General features: G+C 60.9%; 1 protein-coding gene across 1 annotated transcript; it reads left to right on the forward strand.

Annotated features, from left to right (window-relative positions):
* The first annotated feature begins 21 nt into the window (after positions 1-21).
* LOC130680008 (lon protease homolog, mitochondrial) lies at positions 22-19,104 on the forward strand. The gene is made up of 18 exons (XM_057489754.1): positions 22-474; positions 3,326-3,414; positions 4,018-4,137; positions 5,871-6,102; positions 7,757-7,818; positions 8,397-8,526; positions 8,720-8,803; positions 9,626-9,846; positions 11,147-11,285; positions 11,954-12,132; positions 14,357-14,444; positions 14,755-14,877; positions 14,955-15,071; positions 16,312-16,452; positions 16,825-16,990; positions 17,642-17,856; positions 17,939-18,103; positions 18,776-19,104. The coding sequence occupies exons 1-18, from the start codon at positions 46-48 to the stop codon at positions 18,950-18,952; spliced, it is 2,877 nt and encodes a 958-aa protein (XP_057345737.1). The 5' UTR covers positions 22-45; the 3' UTR covers positions 18,953-19,104.
* The last annotated feature ends 68 nt before the right edge of the window (positions 19,105-19,172 follow it).

Genomic DNA, 19,172 nt, shown 5'->3' on the forward strand with positions numbered 1-19,172 from the left:
AGAGGTAGTGATGTCAGTCCTGTGCGCCGCCAGGATGGCCGGGCCATGACGGCGGGCACAGGTTGCGTGCGGCTGTGGGGCGCTGCGCGGTGGTGGGCGCTGCGGCGGCCGCTGCTGGCCGCCGCGGGAGGGCGGGTCCCGACTGTGGCCGGAGCGTGGCTGCCCAGAAGCCGGCCGGCCTGCGACGCCTCGCCTCCCTGGGCGCTGTGGGGCAGAGGCCCCGCCACCGCGAGCCAGCGGCGGGGCCTCTGGGAGGCGAACAGCCGTGGCAGCGACGCCTTCTCGGGGAGCGAGGATGCCTCCGAGGGCGGCGCTGAGGATGGGGTCGCTGGCGCCGGGGGCAGCGCGGGCGGTGGAGAAGGCCCGGTCATAACGGCGTTGACGCCCATGACGATCCCAGACGTGTTCCCTCACCTGCCGCTCATCGCGGTCACCCGCAACCCGGTGTTCCCGCGTTTCATCAAGATTATCGAGGTAATGAGCGCCCCTGCCCGGCTTCCATTTCCCCCACCTTTGCAAGGAGCGCGTTGGCCCGAGGACTCATTTAGCAGCACCCTCATGCCTCCCAAAGTTTTCCAGGCACGAAGTTTCCAAAGGCTGAAGTTAGAGTCCCTGTATTCTCACCACCAGCTTGATGAACTGGAGCGAAATTCCTCCCCATTTACAGATCCTTCAGTGGAGTCGAATCCAACGAGCTTTAGCGCTGTCCAATAGGAATCCTAGTCATAGAAATACATGCTGGGCAGGAGCCAGCATGTCTTGCGGCCCCGTTACTTTTTGGGGAGCCTTGATAAATGTTGTGTAACTCCGTCTGCCGTCTGATTAGGAGCCCCTTTGGGGATAAGGGTTCATTCTTCCCTTAAATGTTTTTTGGCCGCTTACCACGTGCCAGGTCCACTTCTAAGTGTTAGCAATGCAGTAGTGTACAAGACAAAAATCACTGCCTTTGGAGCTCCGTTCTTTTTGGATGCAAGAGGCAATAAACAAGATTATTAGTAAATAATTTTGTTGTGAGGCAGTAAGTACTACATTGGAAGAATAGAGCAAGGGATGGTTTAGGAGACTTTGGAGGAAGTGGGGAGAAGGATGCTCTCAGAGAGGTGCACCACAGTTATTTCATTTAGCAGAGTGTCTTCACCTCCTACCATGTATCAGGCACTGAGGACACAGCAGCAAACAAGTCAGACACAGTCCCCATGCTAAAGGAATTCATATTCTGGTGGAGAACACAGCAGACGACAAGTTTCAGATTAAGCTAGGAATCGGGGAGAAACCAGGATGTTGTGATAGAGAGAAAGCAGTGTGAGTGTTAGAAAATTGAGTTTTTAGAGTAGGAAGGACCCAAATGCCTGACTTCTTCCTACCTTCCCCTTTTTTAAAAAAACAGTAATGGAAACTTGTCCATGGAGGAGAAAGTTTTATCTCTTCACTGTCCAAGCAAGGTCATACAGTGAGTCAGCATCTGCATTCACTCTCTGGCCTCTCCCCCTCACACTCCCATGTCTGCTAAATCAATCCCAGGGATCCTTTGGAAAGGGGAAGGACAGTACAGAGGGGCAGCAGCCAGCTAGTTGGGGGTGGGGAGGCACAGAAGTCCCCTCCACCTCCTCTCCAGCACAGCTGACTGTGTGTCTGAGCTACCCCTTCCAGGGGGTTTCCTTGGTGTAGACTGGTGGTTAACCTGCAGGCCCCAGAGCCAGACCCTGTGGGTTCCTATGGCTCTACGTTTTGTAGCTCCGAACCTTGGACACGCTGTTCCTTTGGGCCTCTGTTTTCTCTTCCGTGAAATGGACATCTTAATGGTATCGTATTTCTTAGAGCTGGTGCAGGAAGTAGACAAGGTCGTGTGTAAAGGATTTAGAATCGTGTTTAGTGCTTCATAAGCCTCAATAGGAAGCTGCTGCTGTTTCCTATGAGGTGTGGCCTGACACCTCAGAAGCCTGCCCTGGACACCTTGCCGCCCAGGTCCCTAGGTGAACAAGTCCTGGCCCCTGCAGCCTTGCAGGGTGGCAGCTGTCCCTTGTCCCCAGTGCCCAGAGATATGGTTCTTCCAAGAGATTCTGTCTGCACACCTAGTACTATCCAGGAGGGTCAAATGAGCGTCTGTGGATAGCCAGAGGCTGGTATGCGGTATTTACTGTGTTTCTATTGCTGTTATCTTGTAAACAGCAAAAAGAGACCCTACCAGAGGGAGGACAGGCGCAGGGTGATGGTAGCCATCAGCTGTTAGCAGAGGTAAAATCAGGGAAACTTCTGCGGAAATTTTCTGAACATGTTAGTAAGGCGTGTTTATTGTTGGTGCTATAGTGGACGCTGTATGTGGCCAACTTGCCCCAGTAGCTTCTCTCTGTAATTGTGCTCTCTGAGCATAGACTGGTAACTCTTTATTTTTGGTGGGTCATGTACTCTCCTGATGGCCATTAGGGATCTTTACCCAGGGAAAAAAATGCATCCATCGTGTCAGGAATTCCCAGACTGTAAGCTAAAAGGCCCTGTTAGGGGTTGAGTTAAAACACTTGTTCTCGGAGCCTGGTGCCTGGACCAGTGTCAGCATCCCCTGGGGGCTTGAAATACAGGTCCTGAGGCTGCCGCAGGCCCCTGTATCAGGGGCCTGCAGGCTCTGGGCCCAGCTGTCTGTTTTACCAAGGCCTCCAGGTCATTCTGACGTGTCCTAAAGTTGGAGGGCCGGAAGTTTATTCAGAGTCTGGTCTGCGCACTAACAGGCCCAAGAGAAGGCAGTTGAGCCGTGAGGGCACTGGTGTGTGTCCCCACCCCCAGTTGTGCTTTCTGGAAGACATCATTAGCCCCCTGGCTGCCACTGACGTGACGTGGGGAGAGTGTGCTGTGACTGTGAACAGGGTGTAAGTGTGATTGGGAAATACTTGGAGTGACAGTTGAAGTCACCAGCCTGTGGGGTGGGCACATTTGAATTAGGCACAGTTAGTGTTGTCCTTCTGATGTTGATAACATCAGAATGGTCTACATGTTCAAGCTGAGATGTTTTGCCACAGAAGCAGTCCTGCAATTGGATGTGAAGTTGGTTTCTTGGTTCCGGCTGTTGTGTGCTGTGAGTTATCTTCAGGAAGGTGGGGAAACTTACAGAATGCAGCCAGCCGACCTCACCCCACTCCTTTTGCCACACACCTCTCTTTCTGTCTGTCTGTCTGTCTGTCTTTGGTTCAGAGGTTTCTGGACCATGTTGGTTAGTATCCTGGATCAGATTAGCATATCCCGGAAGAGTAACACAGAAGATGCTAGAGTTGTGGTCAAAATGTAAGCTAGAAAATGTACCCAGCATTTCACCTTGAGGTCATTGTCATGCTAGGTTAAAAATAAGAAGTTGGTTGAGCTGCTAAGAAGGAAAGTCCGCCTGGCCCAGCCCTATGCCGGTGTCTTTCTAAAGAGAGATGACAAGTAAGTGTGATTCCTCCGTCACTCCTTCGTTGCAGTTGCCTGAGTGTAGCTTGCCGCAAGTCCTGCCCCGTAGGGTAGTCCAGACCTCTGACCCTTGACCTGAAGGAAGCCGAGCAGAATCTACTAGCGATGAGGCCGAGACCTGAGCACGCTTTTTAGTCTGGGCTGAAGACTCGGCCCACAGCACAAAGCTTCCCATGTTGTCAGGACGTGGGGGGTGTTAAACACACCTGCGAGGCTGCTCGGGGCTGAGTGAGGTGGGCAGATGTCGCAGCTCCAGGTCCATCCACCTGGACTAAATGGGAATTGGGTCCCCCTCCAAATTTGAAGGTACATCCTGAGCAGGCTGTGTAATGGGAAAGATGGAATGGAACCACGGCCCTCACGGCTGGCTAGGCAGAAGCTGCCCGCTCAGGTGCAGTAGCCCCTGGTCGCGGCAACCCCGAGCTGGCAGGCAGTCTGCTGGGCTCCAGGGCTCCAGGAAGTGGCTGTGCTTTTCTGCTCGGGCTGGTTCGGGTGTTTCTCTCCTCCTCCCTCTTAGCCCAAGGGAGCCCTGGAGAGCCAGCACCCGTGCCCACGTGCCTTTGTATCCCTCTCCCTCAGCAACGAGGCCGACGTGGTCGAGAGCCTGGATGAGGTCTACCACACGGGGACGTTTGTCCAGATCCATGAGATGCAGGACCTTGGGGACAAGCTGCGCATGATCGTCATGGGACATAGGAGGTGCAGAGCCCGAGCCCCGGGATGGCAGGAAGGGCAAGCAGCTCTGAGTGCCCCCAGGCCATGGCACAGCCTCCCCTTCTCGGTCTGCTGGGCAGCCATGGGGTCAGGCCAGCACTGGAGGTGGGCGCTGAGGTGTGCCGCCTCTGGATCCCACTCTCCCCAGAGTCCCCTTGGTGAAGTGGCAGTGCGGGTGGTCCACGAGAAGCCGTTTCTTTTATGCACATTATTCAGGAAAGCATCACAAAAGCCAGGTAGCACATTGCCGGTGTCCCGTGTCAGCGCCGCGCGCTCATTTGGGCGGGTTTTCCTCCAAGGGCAGGGTCTGTGCGTACCAGCCTGTCATGTGGTGCAGGCCTCTGAGGGGTTTGTGGCTTGTCTCAACCAGACATTATTGTTAGTTTCTGCGTTCAGTCTGCTGAAGGGCTCTATGTGAGTTTGCACACCCAGTTAATGAAGCCCTTACACTGTCACGGTTAACTAAGGAAAATCTACAAGGCCAGCTGGTTGAAGCTCTTGATGGAGAAACCGAGCAGAGCTCTTCACGAGTTTTCCAAGGAACGTAGCTTTTCTGAGACACTCACCTGAATCCCTTGGTCAAATATACGTGGGAAACATTTCAGAGGCCCAGAACATGAACACGCGGGAAATGTTGTGAAAGGCCCCTCATGGAAGTAGCTCTCTGGTGACTTGAATCTAGAGCCTTCCATCCTTTGCTCTCACAAAGCCTGTCCTTGTATCAGCCGGTAGCACCCTGAACACAGTCGGGAAGTGGGTGTGCGCCGGCACTGATGGTGTGAAAGTCCTGGTGGCACCCACAGCCTGAGCCCCACATTGGCTTGGTCTCCCCTTAGGAGATGAGCCTGTTTTAGGGAAGAGGCTGCCCCTCTGTCCCACAGGATTCGTGGGCCGGGGAAAGAGAATAGGATGCAACCGAAGTTAGTAAGAACGGTGGTGGCTGCAGCTGCTGTCCTAACCCACGAGGCACCCGGACCAGTCCTGGCTCCCACAGCTGACATCCTGCCCTCCGTGTGCCTCCCTGCTGCCAGCTGGGCACCGAGTCCCTGCCGGGGTGGGGCTCTTGGCCCTCGGAGGCAGTCACTGGTCAGTCACTCGAGTGACAGGAGCTGAGAGGAGAAACGGCCTGTGTGTGGTCAGCACAGGGCACTCAGCTGTGAGCAGAGTAACAGGCATGGGGCCCGCCTCAGGGAGCCCACTCTTTGTGGCGGCGGCAGGATCCAAAAACAGGTCGTGAGCTGAGGGTGACAGCAGCGGGTGCTGGCGGAACGAAGATGGGCGGGGCCACGGTGTGTGTGTGCGTGGCGCCATGTGCCTGGGACGTGGGCAGGGACCTCTTTGGGGAGATGCCCTTGAATTGAGGCCTGAATGATGTGAAGGAGCTGCTGTGTGGGGAGCTCAAGTCCAGGGGGAGGGGCAGGGCTGGGGTTGGCAGTCCCAGAGACAGCCGGTGCTGGGCCCCAGGGCTGGTTATTGCCGGTCGGCCAGCAGGCTTCTAAAGGTAACGTCCAAGGAGGGCAGCGGGGGATGATGTGGAGAACTGGGACCACATGGGTGGGCTGGAGCCCAAGGGCAAACGGGTGCTGGCGTCAGAGTCCCAAGAAGGCAGCGGGGTCCCCAGGGCCCTGGGCCACCCTGCACCCCCACAGCCGGACCCTTACCGTCAGTCCCAGGGCCACTGCCAGCCTCTGGCTTCCCCTGCTTCTCTCCATCCTCAGGATCCACATCAACAGAGAGTTGGAGGTGGAGCTGGAAGAGCCCGAGGCTGAAAACAAGCAGAAGGCCCGCCGGAAGCCCAAGAGAGTCAAGCAGGAGGCTGAGGGAGACGTGGGCCCCAAGCGCCAGATGGAGGTGGTGATGGAGCCCGCCTCGGGCCCCCTTGGCGAGGTGCTCATGGTGGAGGTTGAGAACGTAGTCCACGAAGACTTCCAGGTCACGGAGGAAGTGAAGGTGAGTCAGCGTGGCTGCCCAGTGGCTCCCCCTGCGCCATGCACTCTGCAGGGGTCTAGCCCGTTGTGGGCCTCAGGTTTTGGAATGCAAAGTGTGGTTTTCCTCCCAAAAGTCTTTAGAAGAAACTGGCATCAGAAAGGTAAAGGAAACAGTCCGGGTCCTTAGGCACAGGTGGAGATGGCAGGATTTAAACTCGCGTCCAACTCCTGCCTTCGTTCCCCAGGCAGGGCCGTCCTTTCCGTGACAGCCCCCTCCCTGCACGCCCAGGGGGTGGGCCAGGGGAAGCAGGACACAGTCGGCATGGCCCATGCTGCCTGGCAGGAAATAGCCTTCTGGCCACCTTGACCCCCAGACCCAGGCTCACTGGCCTGCCTCGCGTGGCCAGCCAGCTGTTGGGGTCGGGGGGCGGGGAGGGAGGTGCCCTCCCACCTTGCGGCCTGCCTCCACGGAGTGAGGATGGAAGGCAGCTCTCCCCAGGGCTGCTCAGGTGCATGTGCCCTGTGGTCTTGGCCCCTGAGGACACAGGAGGCATAGCTGAGCGCTCTGGCCTGGCCCCCTGGCCCCGGGTTGAGAAGGATTCCAGGGCAGCCCCGAGCTCGGCGGAAGGCAGTGCTGCCACGCGTTGGCCACGTCTCCCTCGGGCCCTGGGTGACGCTCAGCTGCACTGCTGCTGGCCTGGGCCAGCAGTCACACCCGTGGGGCCCTCGGGGCCCTTGGAGCAGTGCTATCTGCCGTGGTGGGAGTGCCTGACAGTTCTGTGCTGTCAGCTCCTGGGGCTGTCAGACGCCTGATGCCTGGCTGACCGAGGAACAGAGTGCGTGGTTTCACCTCCCTCGCTCCCTGCCACCTGCATGGCTTCCACTGCCTAGAGGCCGCTGTGCTGGGTGCCACAGCCTTAGAATTGCCCGTGACAGTCCCGTCACTGGGGACATGCAGGGCTGAGCACACACATGCTGTGGTGGGAAGCAATCGGACCATGCAGAGAGCAAGCACGCCCTCGTTCCTGAGAGCTGCACGCCTCCAGCTGGCCTGTGCTGGTTCCTTCTAGCAAGGTCACCTCAGGCAGTTCAGGGACAAAGCCAGGAACCAGAGAGCGGCGGCCACACTGAGAACGTGGCTGGCTTCACGCCCGCATGTGCCCTCTTCGGGAGCCTCCCGGGATCCAAGGAGCCGCGGGTCTTTAGGCTGTAAACTACCCGATGATCCTGCCAGAAGCGTTATCAGCATCCTGGCAGGGAGTGAGGACTGGCCAAGCCCGTGGCATCCACGGCAGAGGGACCCCTGCCTTGGAAGGGAGCCTGGGGCCCGAGGCTCTGGGTGGGACAGGCCGGGAGCCCGGGTGACTCAGGCACTTCCCCAGATCGGGGTGTCCCCCACTGTGGTTGGACCAATGTCAGTTGTGAGGACAGTGCTTAAAATGGAGTAAAGAAGCCTCCTTCTCCCCATTTTTTTCCCTCAAGAAGGCTTCTTCCTAGGTCAAGGTTCAGTGCAGTCTAGGGAGACAGGCATTGGTTTTGGCTTTTACTGCCTGGGCCCCTGTCCCTGTGACCTGTGCATCTGGGCTCTGCTCCTGGGCTGCTGGGGTCCTTGGCCAGGGCCAGGTGGGTGGGGTGCCCCCGTGGCCCAGTGACCCACACGGCCCACTGCTCACCAGGCGCTGACTGCCGAGATCGTGAAGACCATCCGGGACATCATCGCCTTGAACCCGCTCTACAGGTCGGTCTGCGCCCCCCCAGCCCCAGTGTGTGGCCGCCGTCCCCGAGGCCTGCTTGGGTCTGTGTGGCTCTTCCTGCCGCGGGGTTGGGGTATACTGTCTCAGAGTGTCCTTCCGTAGAATCCCTTGGTGGTTGGGGGAATCTGTGGCTCAGGGCCTAGCCCTGTGTGCATAGAGCCAGCTTCTCTCTAGGCAGGAAGGCACTGGGCTGAGAAGTTGGGGGTCCTACCTGGCCTCGGTTCTTTGTCTTCTTCCTGCTAACAAGGGCCTGGATTTGGCTGGAAGCCTTCGTGGTCATCAGCTAGGGAGGAGGGAGGGAGTCTTGGGTCACTGAGTGGCTGCTGGGTGGAGCTGGCTTCTGGGCAGAAAGGGGTGGGGTGGTGTTCACCTCTTGGTTCTACGATGGTGGCCCCACTAGGCCTGAACTTGGGGAGGCCCAGATGCACAGCTGCTCTCTGCACAGTGCAGGGAGAGGAGGCCAAGGCCGGGGCCCTCGAGTGGCTCCATGGTCCAGTGAGAAGTGAGGCCCAGCTGCCGTGTGTCCCTGTGCCCCGTGGCAGCATCCGTGTGGCCCTTCCAGGGAGTCTGTGCTGCAGATGATGCAGGCCGGCCAGAGGGTGGTGGACAACCCCATCTACCTGAGTGACATGGGTGCTGCGCTGACTGGAGCTGAGTCCCATGAGCTGCAGGACGTCCTGGAGGAGACTAGCGTGAGTGTGGCCCAGGGGGATTCATCTGGCTTGTTGGGTCAGAGGTTGCATGCCTCGGATTTGGTGAGGCATGGCCAGGGTGACCTGCCCAGATTGTGCTCAGCAGCTTGTGGGGTGCCTGTGCCCCCACACTCCCCTCATCCTGCACAGATGGATGACTGTTCTGACTGTCCCCTCCCATCTCTATTGGCAGATTCCTAAGCGGCTGTACAAGGCCCTCTCTCTCCTCAAGAAGGAGTTTGAACTCAGTAAGCTGCAGCAGCGCCTGGGCCGGGAGGTGAGCTGGGCCAGAGCCTGAGATGGCAGGGGGAGTCTGTCCTGGGGGCTGCCTGCAGTCCATTGCTCTCACTTGGGACCATGAAACTGCATGTGAACACTTAAAACGCCTCATTAGCTGAGCCAGAGGGAGGGGTCGCAGGACTGTCCTCTGTCAAAGGGCAGGATCTCTCTGCTCTCGAAGTCCTGGGGGAAGCACTAGAAATCGGGAGCCAGCCTGGGAAAGGTTGAAAAGCTGTTTCCCCAAGATTCGGCTGTTTGAAGCGCCCCTTCCTAATTTGGGGCAAAGTCCTGGGCTGCCTAGATTGTCAGTTACCCACCACGATGTGTCATTTTTCAGATTTGACTCACTTTTTTCACTCAACTTTCCTTTAGAAAAAGTTTCCTACCACATTTTTAGTTGGGAAACCCCTAACACTTGGCTGTTGACACAAGGGAAGGTTCAGATACAACGGACACAGCGGCAGGACCCCGTAGGCGGGGGTGGCGGTGCTGGCCGGGGGCTCAGGGCCAGCAGCAGCTGCCTGCTTTGTTCAGAGGAGCTCGCCGCCCCCGCGGGAAGCTGGGGACACGTGCCGCTGTCAGGCTGAGCTTCCCCTCGTCATCGTTAGGAGTGAAAAGCACATGCCTTCCTCTCTGGGTACTTGGGGAGGTTTATTGCTGCGCCCAGGGAGGCCCACGCTTGGGGGGACTTCAGGCCAATGATGGAAGGAAGTGCGCTGTGTCCCAAGGCAGCAGGGCTCCTCCCTGGCCTGGGTTGTCCCACGGACACGCCAACGCACCTCCCCGTGGGCTCTCTGACAGCGGCTTCTGGGCCCCGCAGGTGGAGGAGAAAATCAAGCAGACGCACCGCAAGTACCTCCTGCAGGAGCAGCTGAAGATTATCAAGAAGGAGCTGGGCCTGGAGAAGGAGGACAAGGACGCCATCGAGGAGAAGTTCCGCGAGCGCCTCAAGGAGCTCGTGGTCCCCAAGCACGTGATGGATGTCGTGGACGAGGAGCTGAGCAAGCTGGGCTTGCTGGACAACCACTCCTCGGAGTTCAAGTGAGCACTGGGCGGCGCCGGGAGCCAGGGGTGGGGCCCTCGCCTCTGCGGGGGCTTCACGTCTGGAGAGGCAGCCACAGGGTGTCAGTCCTCGCTTACCGCCCTGTGTGGACGCCCTCCTGTGTCGTCCCGCTTTCACAGAGGAAGAAATAGGGACTCAGACGTGGTGGGTCACTGACCGGGGCCTCTGAGCTGGTAGGTGGGGACAAGGATTTGAACCCGGGGACATCCTCTGGAGGCAGGGCTGTCTGGGCACAAGCTGGTGCTCCCCGCCGGGGCCAGGAGCCAACCTCCGAGGCCACCCTCCTCCCCTTGGGTCTGCCCCTGGCCCCCCTCATGCTGCTTTAAGACTCAGCCAGGAAGTGAGCACGTGCTCCCGGGGGCCCAGCTCCCCGGCTGGTCGCGGTCCCGGGTACATTGGCTGTGAGCGGGTGAGTGTGGCCAATTAGCTGTGGGAGTTTTCAGGCTTTGCTCGTGGGCAGCTCGTGGGCTGGCCAGGGCTTGGCCGGGCCCTCCGTTCCTCCTGGGCTGCCAGGCCAGGCCCCTCCCTGACTCAGGGTGTCCGGGAGGCCTGGGTCCTCTGCAGAAGGACCCTGGGACTCACTGTGTCCCCCAGGCACTCAAGTCCTCAGTACAGACACCCTGAGCTTTCTTCCTGGGCTCATTCCTGTTTCCTGGGCTTCCGCTGCTCACAAATGACCACAAACTTAGTGCCTTGGATGGAACAGACCTGTCCCGCGGTCTGGAGGCCCGAGTCCTAAAGTCCAGGTGGTGGGGGCTGGGTCCTCTTGGGTGGTCTCGGACAGGATCTGTTTCCTGTCTTCCAGCTTCGGGGAAACATCCCTCAGCTCGGAGCCCCCGCTCCAGCTTCAGGGTGTGTGGCTCCTGCCTCTGTTTCTGACCCTCACCTCCCTCTTGGGAGGACCCTGCTGAGGGCTGTCCTAGGCACAGGGTGTCTGCTGTCCCTGGGTGCGCAGCTCCCTGCCTGGCGGTCACTCTCCTGGCAGTGCTGACCTGCCAGCCCCAGGCTTAGTTTCCCTGCTTGCCCTGGCCTGGTTGTCTCCCTTATACCAACCCGTCCCCTCTGTGATGGGGACCCTGAGCAATCCCCGTGCTTGCTATGTCCAGCCTGGCCTGTGGGTCTAGCGCCTGTGCCGATTCCCGGGGTGCAGCTCATGCCAGGGCAGCCCGGCCAGCGGAGGTGCATGTGGCATGGTGCTGGTGTCAGGCTCGGGTTACCAGTGGCAGGGCCTGGCAGCCGGCCGGGCCTTGCTCACTGGCTCTGGCCTGTCTGTGGCAGCGTCACCCGGAACTATCTGGACTGGTTGACGTCCATCCCGTGGGGCAAGCAGAGCGACGAGAACCTGGACCTGGCCCGGGCCCAGGCGGTGCTGGAGGAGGACCACTACGGGATGGAGGACGTCAAGAAGCGCATCCTGGTAAGGCTGCTGCACCCCCAGGCGCTGCCTGTCCCAGCTCGTCCCCGGCTCTTGCCTCGTGCACCCAGGGCCCGCGCTTTGAAATGGGGTCTGTCGTGGTCTGGATTTGTGGGTGGTGGGTGTCTCAGCTTGGGACCCAGGATACCCTCTGTTCTGTGGGTGACCCAGAGGAGCCCCCTAGTGGGTTTGTGGGTCTGGGGCTCTGGGAGGGGCTGGGCTGAGGCAAGGCTGGGGAGGGTGGGCAGGGCTAAGAAAGGTGAGGCAGGGGCCTCCAGCTAGAGGGCTGGCAGCACAGCGGCTCAGGGATGCCAGGGCAGTCAGGCCAGCCTGCCCTGCGTAGCGGGCTCGTGGATTTACAAGGGGGCTAGAAATTGTGCTGGAGGAGGCACAAACGAGGGCATGGCTCAGGGCAAGGGCCATGGCTGGGCAGGAGAGAGGAGGCTGCTGTGATCCCAGATGGGAGATGGAAGGACCTGGCGCCACAGTCACCCACAGTCGTCCATCAGTCACCGCCTTCTCCTGGCCCATTGGCACCGTAGGCTGTCCCTCTCCCTTTGGCAAGTGACAGTTCCCATCAGCTCAGCTTTTTGGTGTGCCTGGTCCCTGGCAGCCAGCCCCTTGCTGTGCAGAGGATGACGGGGCCCTCACCAGAGCCGCTCTGCCTGCAGGAGTTCATCGCCGTCAGCCAGCTCCGGGGCTCCACCCAGGGCAAGATCCTCTGCTTCCACGGTCCGCCTGGCGTGGGCAAGACCAGCATTGCCCGCTCCATCGCCCGCGCCCTGAACCGCGAGTACTTCCGCTTCAGTGTTGGGGGCATGACTGATGTGGCCGAGATCAAGGGGCACAGGTAGGCACAGCCTCTCCCCTTGGGCTCCCCGTGCCCCGTCCGGCCTTGTCCCTCCTGGCTGGTCTTCCATGTGTGGGAGCAGTGTTGGCAGTCAGCGGTGAGCTCTACTCACTGGATTAACTGACAAGCCCAGGCTTCGAATGACTGCAGACTGGGCCGAATCCAGGCCTCAACACTGGATCAAAATCTCAGCCACCCGACCACCCAGAGGGTATCTCAGCCAGGCTGTCAGAAGATGGCCCCTGTGATCCCAGCCTGTGTCCCACCAGCCTCAGCGCCCCCCGGGTTCTTGCCTCCCTCATCGGCCACGCAGGGCTGCTGTCCTGTGTCCGAGTGTCCGGGCCGCCTGGCCCCGTGCGGGGCGCCCTTGGTGGGGCAGTCCAGGTGCTGGGCTCACTTGGGGCTTCCCACCGTGCCGGCCTCTGCAGAGAACTGGGGGTAACATATGCAAGTACCTGTTGCAAGTTTGTCTCTGCCTGCAGAGGAGGTGTGGGGAGGTGGCACTGTCGTGAGCTGTCCTGGGTGTTCTGCCTCATGACTGGTAGGTGTGCGGCTGCACCAACCAACCACCCCACAGGATCTCCTGGTGCCTCCCCAGTGCCCGGCTGCGCCACCCGCACCTGCCGCAAACGCCTGACAAACTGCAGTGTTCAAAGAGGTTTTGTGTCCATGTTTCAAAGTCAGTTTCTGGCTTCTCTGAGAACGAAGACAGTTCCACCCCCACTCAGCCCCTCCGGCTCGCATGCCTTCCTGGCAGCGATTGGCCAGAGCCGGGCCGCCCACCGCGTGGGAGGAGAACACCCGGTCTGCTGTGGTCCCTGCTCCTCACTGTCCCCACCCCAGGGAGGTGGTCGCGCCCGTGGCATCCCCAGCCTGGAGCCTGGTGTGCGCTCCAGGTGTTGAGAGGTGGGACGTGGAGTGCGGCAGGGCCGTGGCAGGAGATGCGTTCTGCACAGCGCTGGATGCGGGGAGCTGTCACAAGTTCTGGTCTCAGGGCTGGAGTCTGAGCTGGGAGGAACTGTAGGACGAAGGAGGGGGAGGGGACAGAGGGAAGGCAGAGGCTGGCCCTGGTGCCCCTTTGCCCCCAGTTCAGGCAATGCCCCAGAACTGTAGACAAGGACCATTCTCCAGGGCTAAGGAGAGGCCTCCGCTGGGTTTCTAAATGAGTGCAGGGTCCATCTGTGATGCTGGGGATGCATCACTGGGAGAGGGGCCCAGGAGGGCAGGAGCAGGCAGGTGTTCCATGCCACCTGGGGTCTCAGAACAAGGACCACATGGCATTGATAACAGCAGTGAAACCCCCCTGCCCACAGCCCTCCATGTGCCCACCTCCCTCAGGTCAGAGCCCAGGTCCTCCCCGAGGTCCACCAGCCCAAGCACCACCTGCCCCATTCCCTTCCTTTCCCCCTCGTTCACTGTGCTTCAGCCGCACGGACGTCCTCACTGTTCCTCCACCAATCAGGCACAGTGCTGCCCCAGGACCTTTGCACGTGCGGTGTCCTCTGCCCAGAAAACCCTTTTCCTCCAAATACCCACACAGTTTGTCCTCCCCCCTCTTTGCTGCAGACCTCTCCCTACGGCATTCCTTATCTTCACCCTAAGACCCCCCGCCCCCTAGAAGTGGCACCAGCGCACAGCTCCATTCGCCCTTGGTTTCCTCTGGTTTGTCTGGTTGCCTGCTGGGGCTCAGCTCACAAGCTCAAGGCTCACATCTGGTCCGTTCCCAGGGAGGCCCTGGTGTGCGCAGTAGGGCAAGTAGGTTGTCAGGAAATCCTTCTGACAGGCAGGGCCAGGCCCTGGGCCCAGTTGCCCTACCAGGCTGTGCATGCCTGCGGGGGCCCAGCACGGGGGCCGTTCCCGCCCCCCTGGCCCTCCAGTTATGTTGGGTCGGGCAGTGTGGGCTTGGTTTCACCCTCTGGGTGGGAAGTGCTGCTGGGGGCCAGGTCTGAGTGGGGCCTGGCCGTGGCCCCATCCCCACCCTGAACCTGAGCTGGGGGGGACATGCTGGCACGCCCCCCTGCTTGCAGGCGTGAGGCTGTTGAGTGACCCAGGGCCCTGTGGCCCGGCACGGACAGCAGCTGCCGCTGTTCATTGGCCTCCACTGTGGCCATGATCAGTGCGTCTCCAGTGGCTCCTCCAGGTGGCCCTGGGGCCCCGAGCCGGCTGGGCCTGTGGGTACCGTGGGTGAGGCCCCGGCCGCCCCAGCTGTGCCTTCCCCCCACAGGCGGACATACGTGGGTGCCATGCCGGGGAAGATCATCCAGTGCCTGAAGAAGACCAAGACGGAGAACCCGCTGGTCCTCATAGACGAGGTACACAGGGGCCTGCCCTCTGGCTTAGAGCTCCAGGCGGCCCTGAGTGGGCGGGGCCTGCGTCCCGGCGAGCCCCTGGCCCCTGTGGTTTCGGTGGCCTCCGAGTCTCACGGGGGCCTGACCGCAGCGGGGGGCGTCTGGGCGTCTCATGGCATTGCTCCTGGGCCATCCGACAGGCGAAGGCAGCCCTCCCGCTCTCGCCCAGGGCTTCCCCAGTCCCACCCACTAGTCCCCTACCAGGAGTGTCTGGTTAGCAGACCTGGGGGCCAGACAAGGCGCCACACCCGCCCACCGCCTTCGGCCCCCCCAGGTGGACAAGATTGGCCGGGGCTTCCAGGGAGACCCCTCTTCAGCACTGCTTGAGCTGCTGGACCCTGAGCAGAATGCCAACTTCCTGGACCACTACCTGGACGTGCCTGTGGACCTGTCCAAGGTGGGTGGCCACCTGGGGGCCGTGCCTGGTGTGGGGCAGCTGGCCCATCCTGCAGGCCTCACCACCGCCCCTCCCAGGTGCTCTTCATCTGCACTGCCAACGTCACTGAGACCATCCCGGAGCCGCTGAGGGACCGGATGGAGATGATCAGCGTGTCTGGCTACGTGGCCCAGGAGAAGCTCGCCATTGCAGAGGTGAGGCCAGTTCCCTGAGAAGGGGCCTCTGTGGCAGCCTAGGCCCGAGAACTACGAGTGCTCACTGAATGTGGTGCTCACCAGAGCTGGGCATCCACGGGGACGTGCTGTTGTGGCGCCCTTCCACAGGGCCAGCGGGGCAGGCCCGGCACTGCCCCCGAGGTGCTCCGGAGAGAGCTCTCGCCTCAGACACCCCAGGGCCGCTGCCCACCCCAGCCAGCCCCTCCGCTGTCTCCCTAGTCCACCTACTCTGCCGCTGCCTGGGTTCAAAGGGGCGGTGGTTGTGGAGTTAGTCAAACCCCACCGGTTAAGGCCTCTGTCCTTGAGGGCTGCCCTGCCTTAGGCGCCACTCTGGGACCCCTCGGTTTTCTGACCCCCAGCCATAAAGTAGTGTGTCCCCACGTTTCCTTGTGTTTGATGAACTGCTAGAACAGCTCACTGTTTACTGTCACCAGTTTACTGTGAACATACAACTAGGGGACAGCCAAGAGGTTCCGGCAAGTCGTGGGACTGGCAGGGGCTCCCAGGCCCTCTCCGGGTGCTCCCTCCCAGATCCATCAAAACCCCACTTCAAGGTTTGATGGAGGCTCCGCCCGCTGCTCACATGCAGACAGTTGCCGTCCTCCAACCCCACGGTTGGCCACCTGGCCACAGGCCTGTTGTCCTTGGCACACACGGGTGTCACGGAAGGGGCAGCTGCCCTAGACCTGTCACCCAGGGGGTCCTTGCGTCAGGACTCATCTCTGTTTCCTCTCTCCCAGTGTCACAGGCCATTCAGGGGTTCTTTGTGGAGAGGTATAGAGCCCTGGCATCAGGGAGGCCTTCCTGGAGAAGCTGTGTCTCGGATGACGGAGGGGGGGATAGAGGGAGGGAGGCCTGGAGTGGGCCTGACAGTGGGCACAGGGGAAGCCGGCCCTGGAGCCTCTGGAGGGTGGCGGCACCAGGCTCGCCACCCAGGGTCCTGTGCCTGCGGGGCTCTGCCCAGACACCGCCACCCTCCCTCCTGGCCTTGCTGGCCCTCACCCTTGAGGTCCTACCTCCCGGAGCGGCCTCCCTGGCACCCCCAACTGCTGGACGAACGCTCCATGTGGGCAGGCCCTGGGTCCACCTCCTTGTCCTTTGCCGGGCCAGGGTTCCGGGTGAGGCTGGGGTAGTGGGCGGTGGCCGTGGGAGCTGTGTCGGCTCTTGACCCCAGTCCCAGCCCCCCGGGGTGCTGACGGCTGTGTTCTGTCCCTGCCAGCGGTACCTGGTGCCGCAAGCCCGCACCCTGTGCGGTCTGGATGAGAGCAAGGCCAGGCTGTCATCAGACGTGCTGACCCTCCTCATCAAGCAGTACTGCCGGGAGAGCGGCGTCCGCAACCTGCAGAAGCAGGTGGAGAAGGTGAGAGGGCGGCTGAGGGCTGCCCCTGGTGGTGGGAGGGGCCTGGGGTTGGAGCTGCCTGCCCTGAGCCCCGCGCAGAGGTCCGTGCTGCCTGACCCACCCTGAGGAGGTCCCTAGAGGACCCCCATCTGCCGAGAAAGTGGGTGGTGGGGCCAGGGGCCGTGGGAGGGGGTGGGAGTGTTTCATGGGTCAGAGCTTCCGTTTGGGGAGATGGGGGGTGGGGGTGTCATAGGACACATGAATGTGCTTAAGGCTGCTGAGCTGTGCACTTAAAATGGTTGGGATGATGCTTACGGCAGGTAGGGAGCGCTGGTGGGCCTGCGCACACACAGGCCCCTCTGGCCCTTGCCCACCCTGGGCCAACCCCGGCAGGTGTTACGGAAATCTGCCTACAAGATCGTCAGTGGCGAGGCCGAGTTCGTGGAGGTGACACCTGAGAACCTGCAGGACTTCGTGGGGAAGCCCATGTTCACTGTGGACCGCATGTATGACGTGACGCCTCCCGGTGTGGTCATGGGGCTGGCCTGGACCGCCATGGGTGAGTGGCCTGTCGGCAGAAGGGAGGGGAGCTCTGCGGTCCCTGCGGGTCACCCCCTGGGACCCGGGACTGTGGCTGGTGTCTACCAGTAGCTCTGCGTGCCCCTCCCGGCTGAATAGCATGGGGAGTTGGGATTTGGGGCTGATGGAGGAAAATGATGGGACCAGGAGATGGCAGAGCGGCCCACAGGCAAATTTAATGTGGATGATGCTTTGACAGGTTTTGGGGGTCAGGCTGGGGAGAAGAGTCCCTCAAAGCCCGGGAGCCTCTGGCCTGGGGGCCCCTACCCAGCAGGGGAGAAAGGGGTTGGAGGGGGACTTCCAAGACCAGGTGACATTGTTCAGCCCAAGAGGAGGCTGGGGCAGACAGCTCTGAAGGGTGGTGTGGCTCCGAGTCCTACGCAGCCAGGACTGTTCCTGGTGGTGGGCAGGGGTCCTGTGCAGCTTTGGGGCTCCATAGCCAGCAGGTTCAGAATGGCCAAAGGTGTGGTGCTCAGGATGGCATTCACAGTGACGTGTGGTGGGGGGCAGCAGGGTCTCAAAGTCTAGGGTGGCCGTGGGGACTGTGCAGCAGCTGTGTGGGGACGTCCAGAGGAGCTGGGGAGGAACAGCCCACTCCTGCGTACACAGGCTCCGCCTTCTCCACTCCTAGGAGGCTCTACGCTGTTTGTTGAGACGTCACTGAGGCGGCCGAGGGACAAGGACAAGGGGGACAAGGACGGAAGCTTGGAGGTCACAGGCCAGCTGGGGGAGGTGATGAAGGAGAGTGCCCGCATCGCCTACACCTTTGCCAGGGCTTTCCTGATGCAGCACAACCCCTCCAACGAGTACCTGGTGACCTCCCACCTCCACCTGCACGTGCCCGAGGTGAGGGCCCCGCCCAGACCCCAGCTCTGGCCCTGCCGGCTGCGAGCAGTGGGGCCCACCACCCACCTGCATCTCCCCCCAGGGCGCCACCCCCAAGGACGGCCCGAGCGCCGGCTGCACCATCGTCACAGCCCTGCTCTCGCTGGCCATGGACCGGCCAGTGCGGCAGAATCTGGCCATGACGGGCGAGGTCTCCCTCACAGGCAAGATCCTGCCCGTGGGCGGCATCAAGGAGAAGACCATCGCCGTGAGTGTGGGGCCCGAGGGCTGACACTGCCCCGGGAAGCTCCCAGCCACATTACACGGGTTAGGCGACAAAGGGGGATGGCCCATTTTATAGGCTGGCAAAGCGAAGCCTAGGGTGGCACGGGACTGGGCTGCCCCTCCAGTCATTTGCATAGTGTTCAGGGCCTCTTCATGAGAAAGTACCCATCTGGCTCCCGGAGGATGGCAGTGGGACCCCCGCCCCGCCCACGCGGCCTTGCATGGGTACTAGGTTGGTGGGCTGAGACCAGAGGCACACCTGTGCCGTCTTACCCTTGGCAGAGCACCCTCCACAGCACCCCGCCTAACAGCCTCTGGGAGGCAGGATCTCCGGGGCAGATGCTCCAGGAGCCCCGTGGACCGAGTCCCTGTCCTCCAAGGGGTGGATTCAGGCTGAGGGATGGCAGTGCAGAGGCCCGGGCCTATGGGGCTGGAATTCCAGGCAAGCAGGGAAATGTCATGTTGGCTGTATTTTAAATGCACTCACGGTTCCTTTCCAGCTCCCCGCACAAGTGTGAACCCCTAAGTGTAAAGCAGTGGGCACTGCCATAGATTCAGGAAACGTCTCCCCGACACCGTAGGGTGGGGATTCCAGGACGAGGCCTAGGCTCCTAACCCCATTTCTGCCCTTGGCTGACCTGCTGTCCCCTCCCAGGCCAAACGCGCTGGCGTGACATGCATCCTCCTGCCCGCCGAGAACAAGAAGGACTTCTATGACCTGGCTGCCTTCATTACCGAGGGCTTGGAGGTCCACTTCGTGGAGCACTACCATGAAATCTTCGCCATAGCCTTCCCTGAGGAGCAGGCCAAGGCTCTGGCCCCGGAGCGGTGACAGCAGCCTGGGTGTGGCTGGCACCGAGGGGCCCAGCAGGGCAGAGGCCCCAGGCAGCCGAGCCCCCCGAGGCTCAGGAACCTGACTTACAGCCTAATCACTGAGCCTGGCATATGACTTATTTAGCTATGATTAAAACACCATTTCAAGTACTGCCTGCTTCTTTTTTCTTCTACTGCCACATGCCCACACCTCTGTGGCCCAGGAAGGAGGCTGGCAG

This window comes from Manis pentadactyla, chromosome 12 (assembly GCF_030020395.1).
Source record: "Manis pentadactyla isolate mManPen7 chromosome 12, mManPen7.hap1, whole genome shotgun sequence".
NCBI classification, from domain to species: Eukaryota; Metazoa; Chordata; class Mammalia; order Pholidota; family Manidae; genus Manis; species Manis pentadactyla.

Bases quoted from the DNA above. Each gene is read 5' to 3' on its own strand.
- LOC130680008 (XM_057489754.1), top strand. From the start codon at position 46: ATGACGGCGGGCACAGGTTGCGTGCGGCTGTGGGGCGCTGCGCGGTGG. The intron at 3,415-4,017 runs GTAAGTGTGATT...CCTCTCCCTCAG, and splicing joins TTTCTAAAGAGAGATGACAA to CAACGAGGCCGACGTGGTCG. The intron at 8,527-8,719 runs GTGAGTGTGGCC...CTCTATTGGCAG, and splicing joins ACGTCCTGGAGGAGACTAGC to ATTCCTAAGCGGCTGTACAA.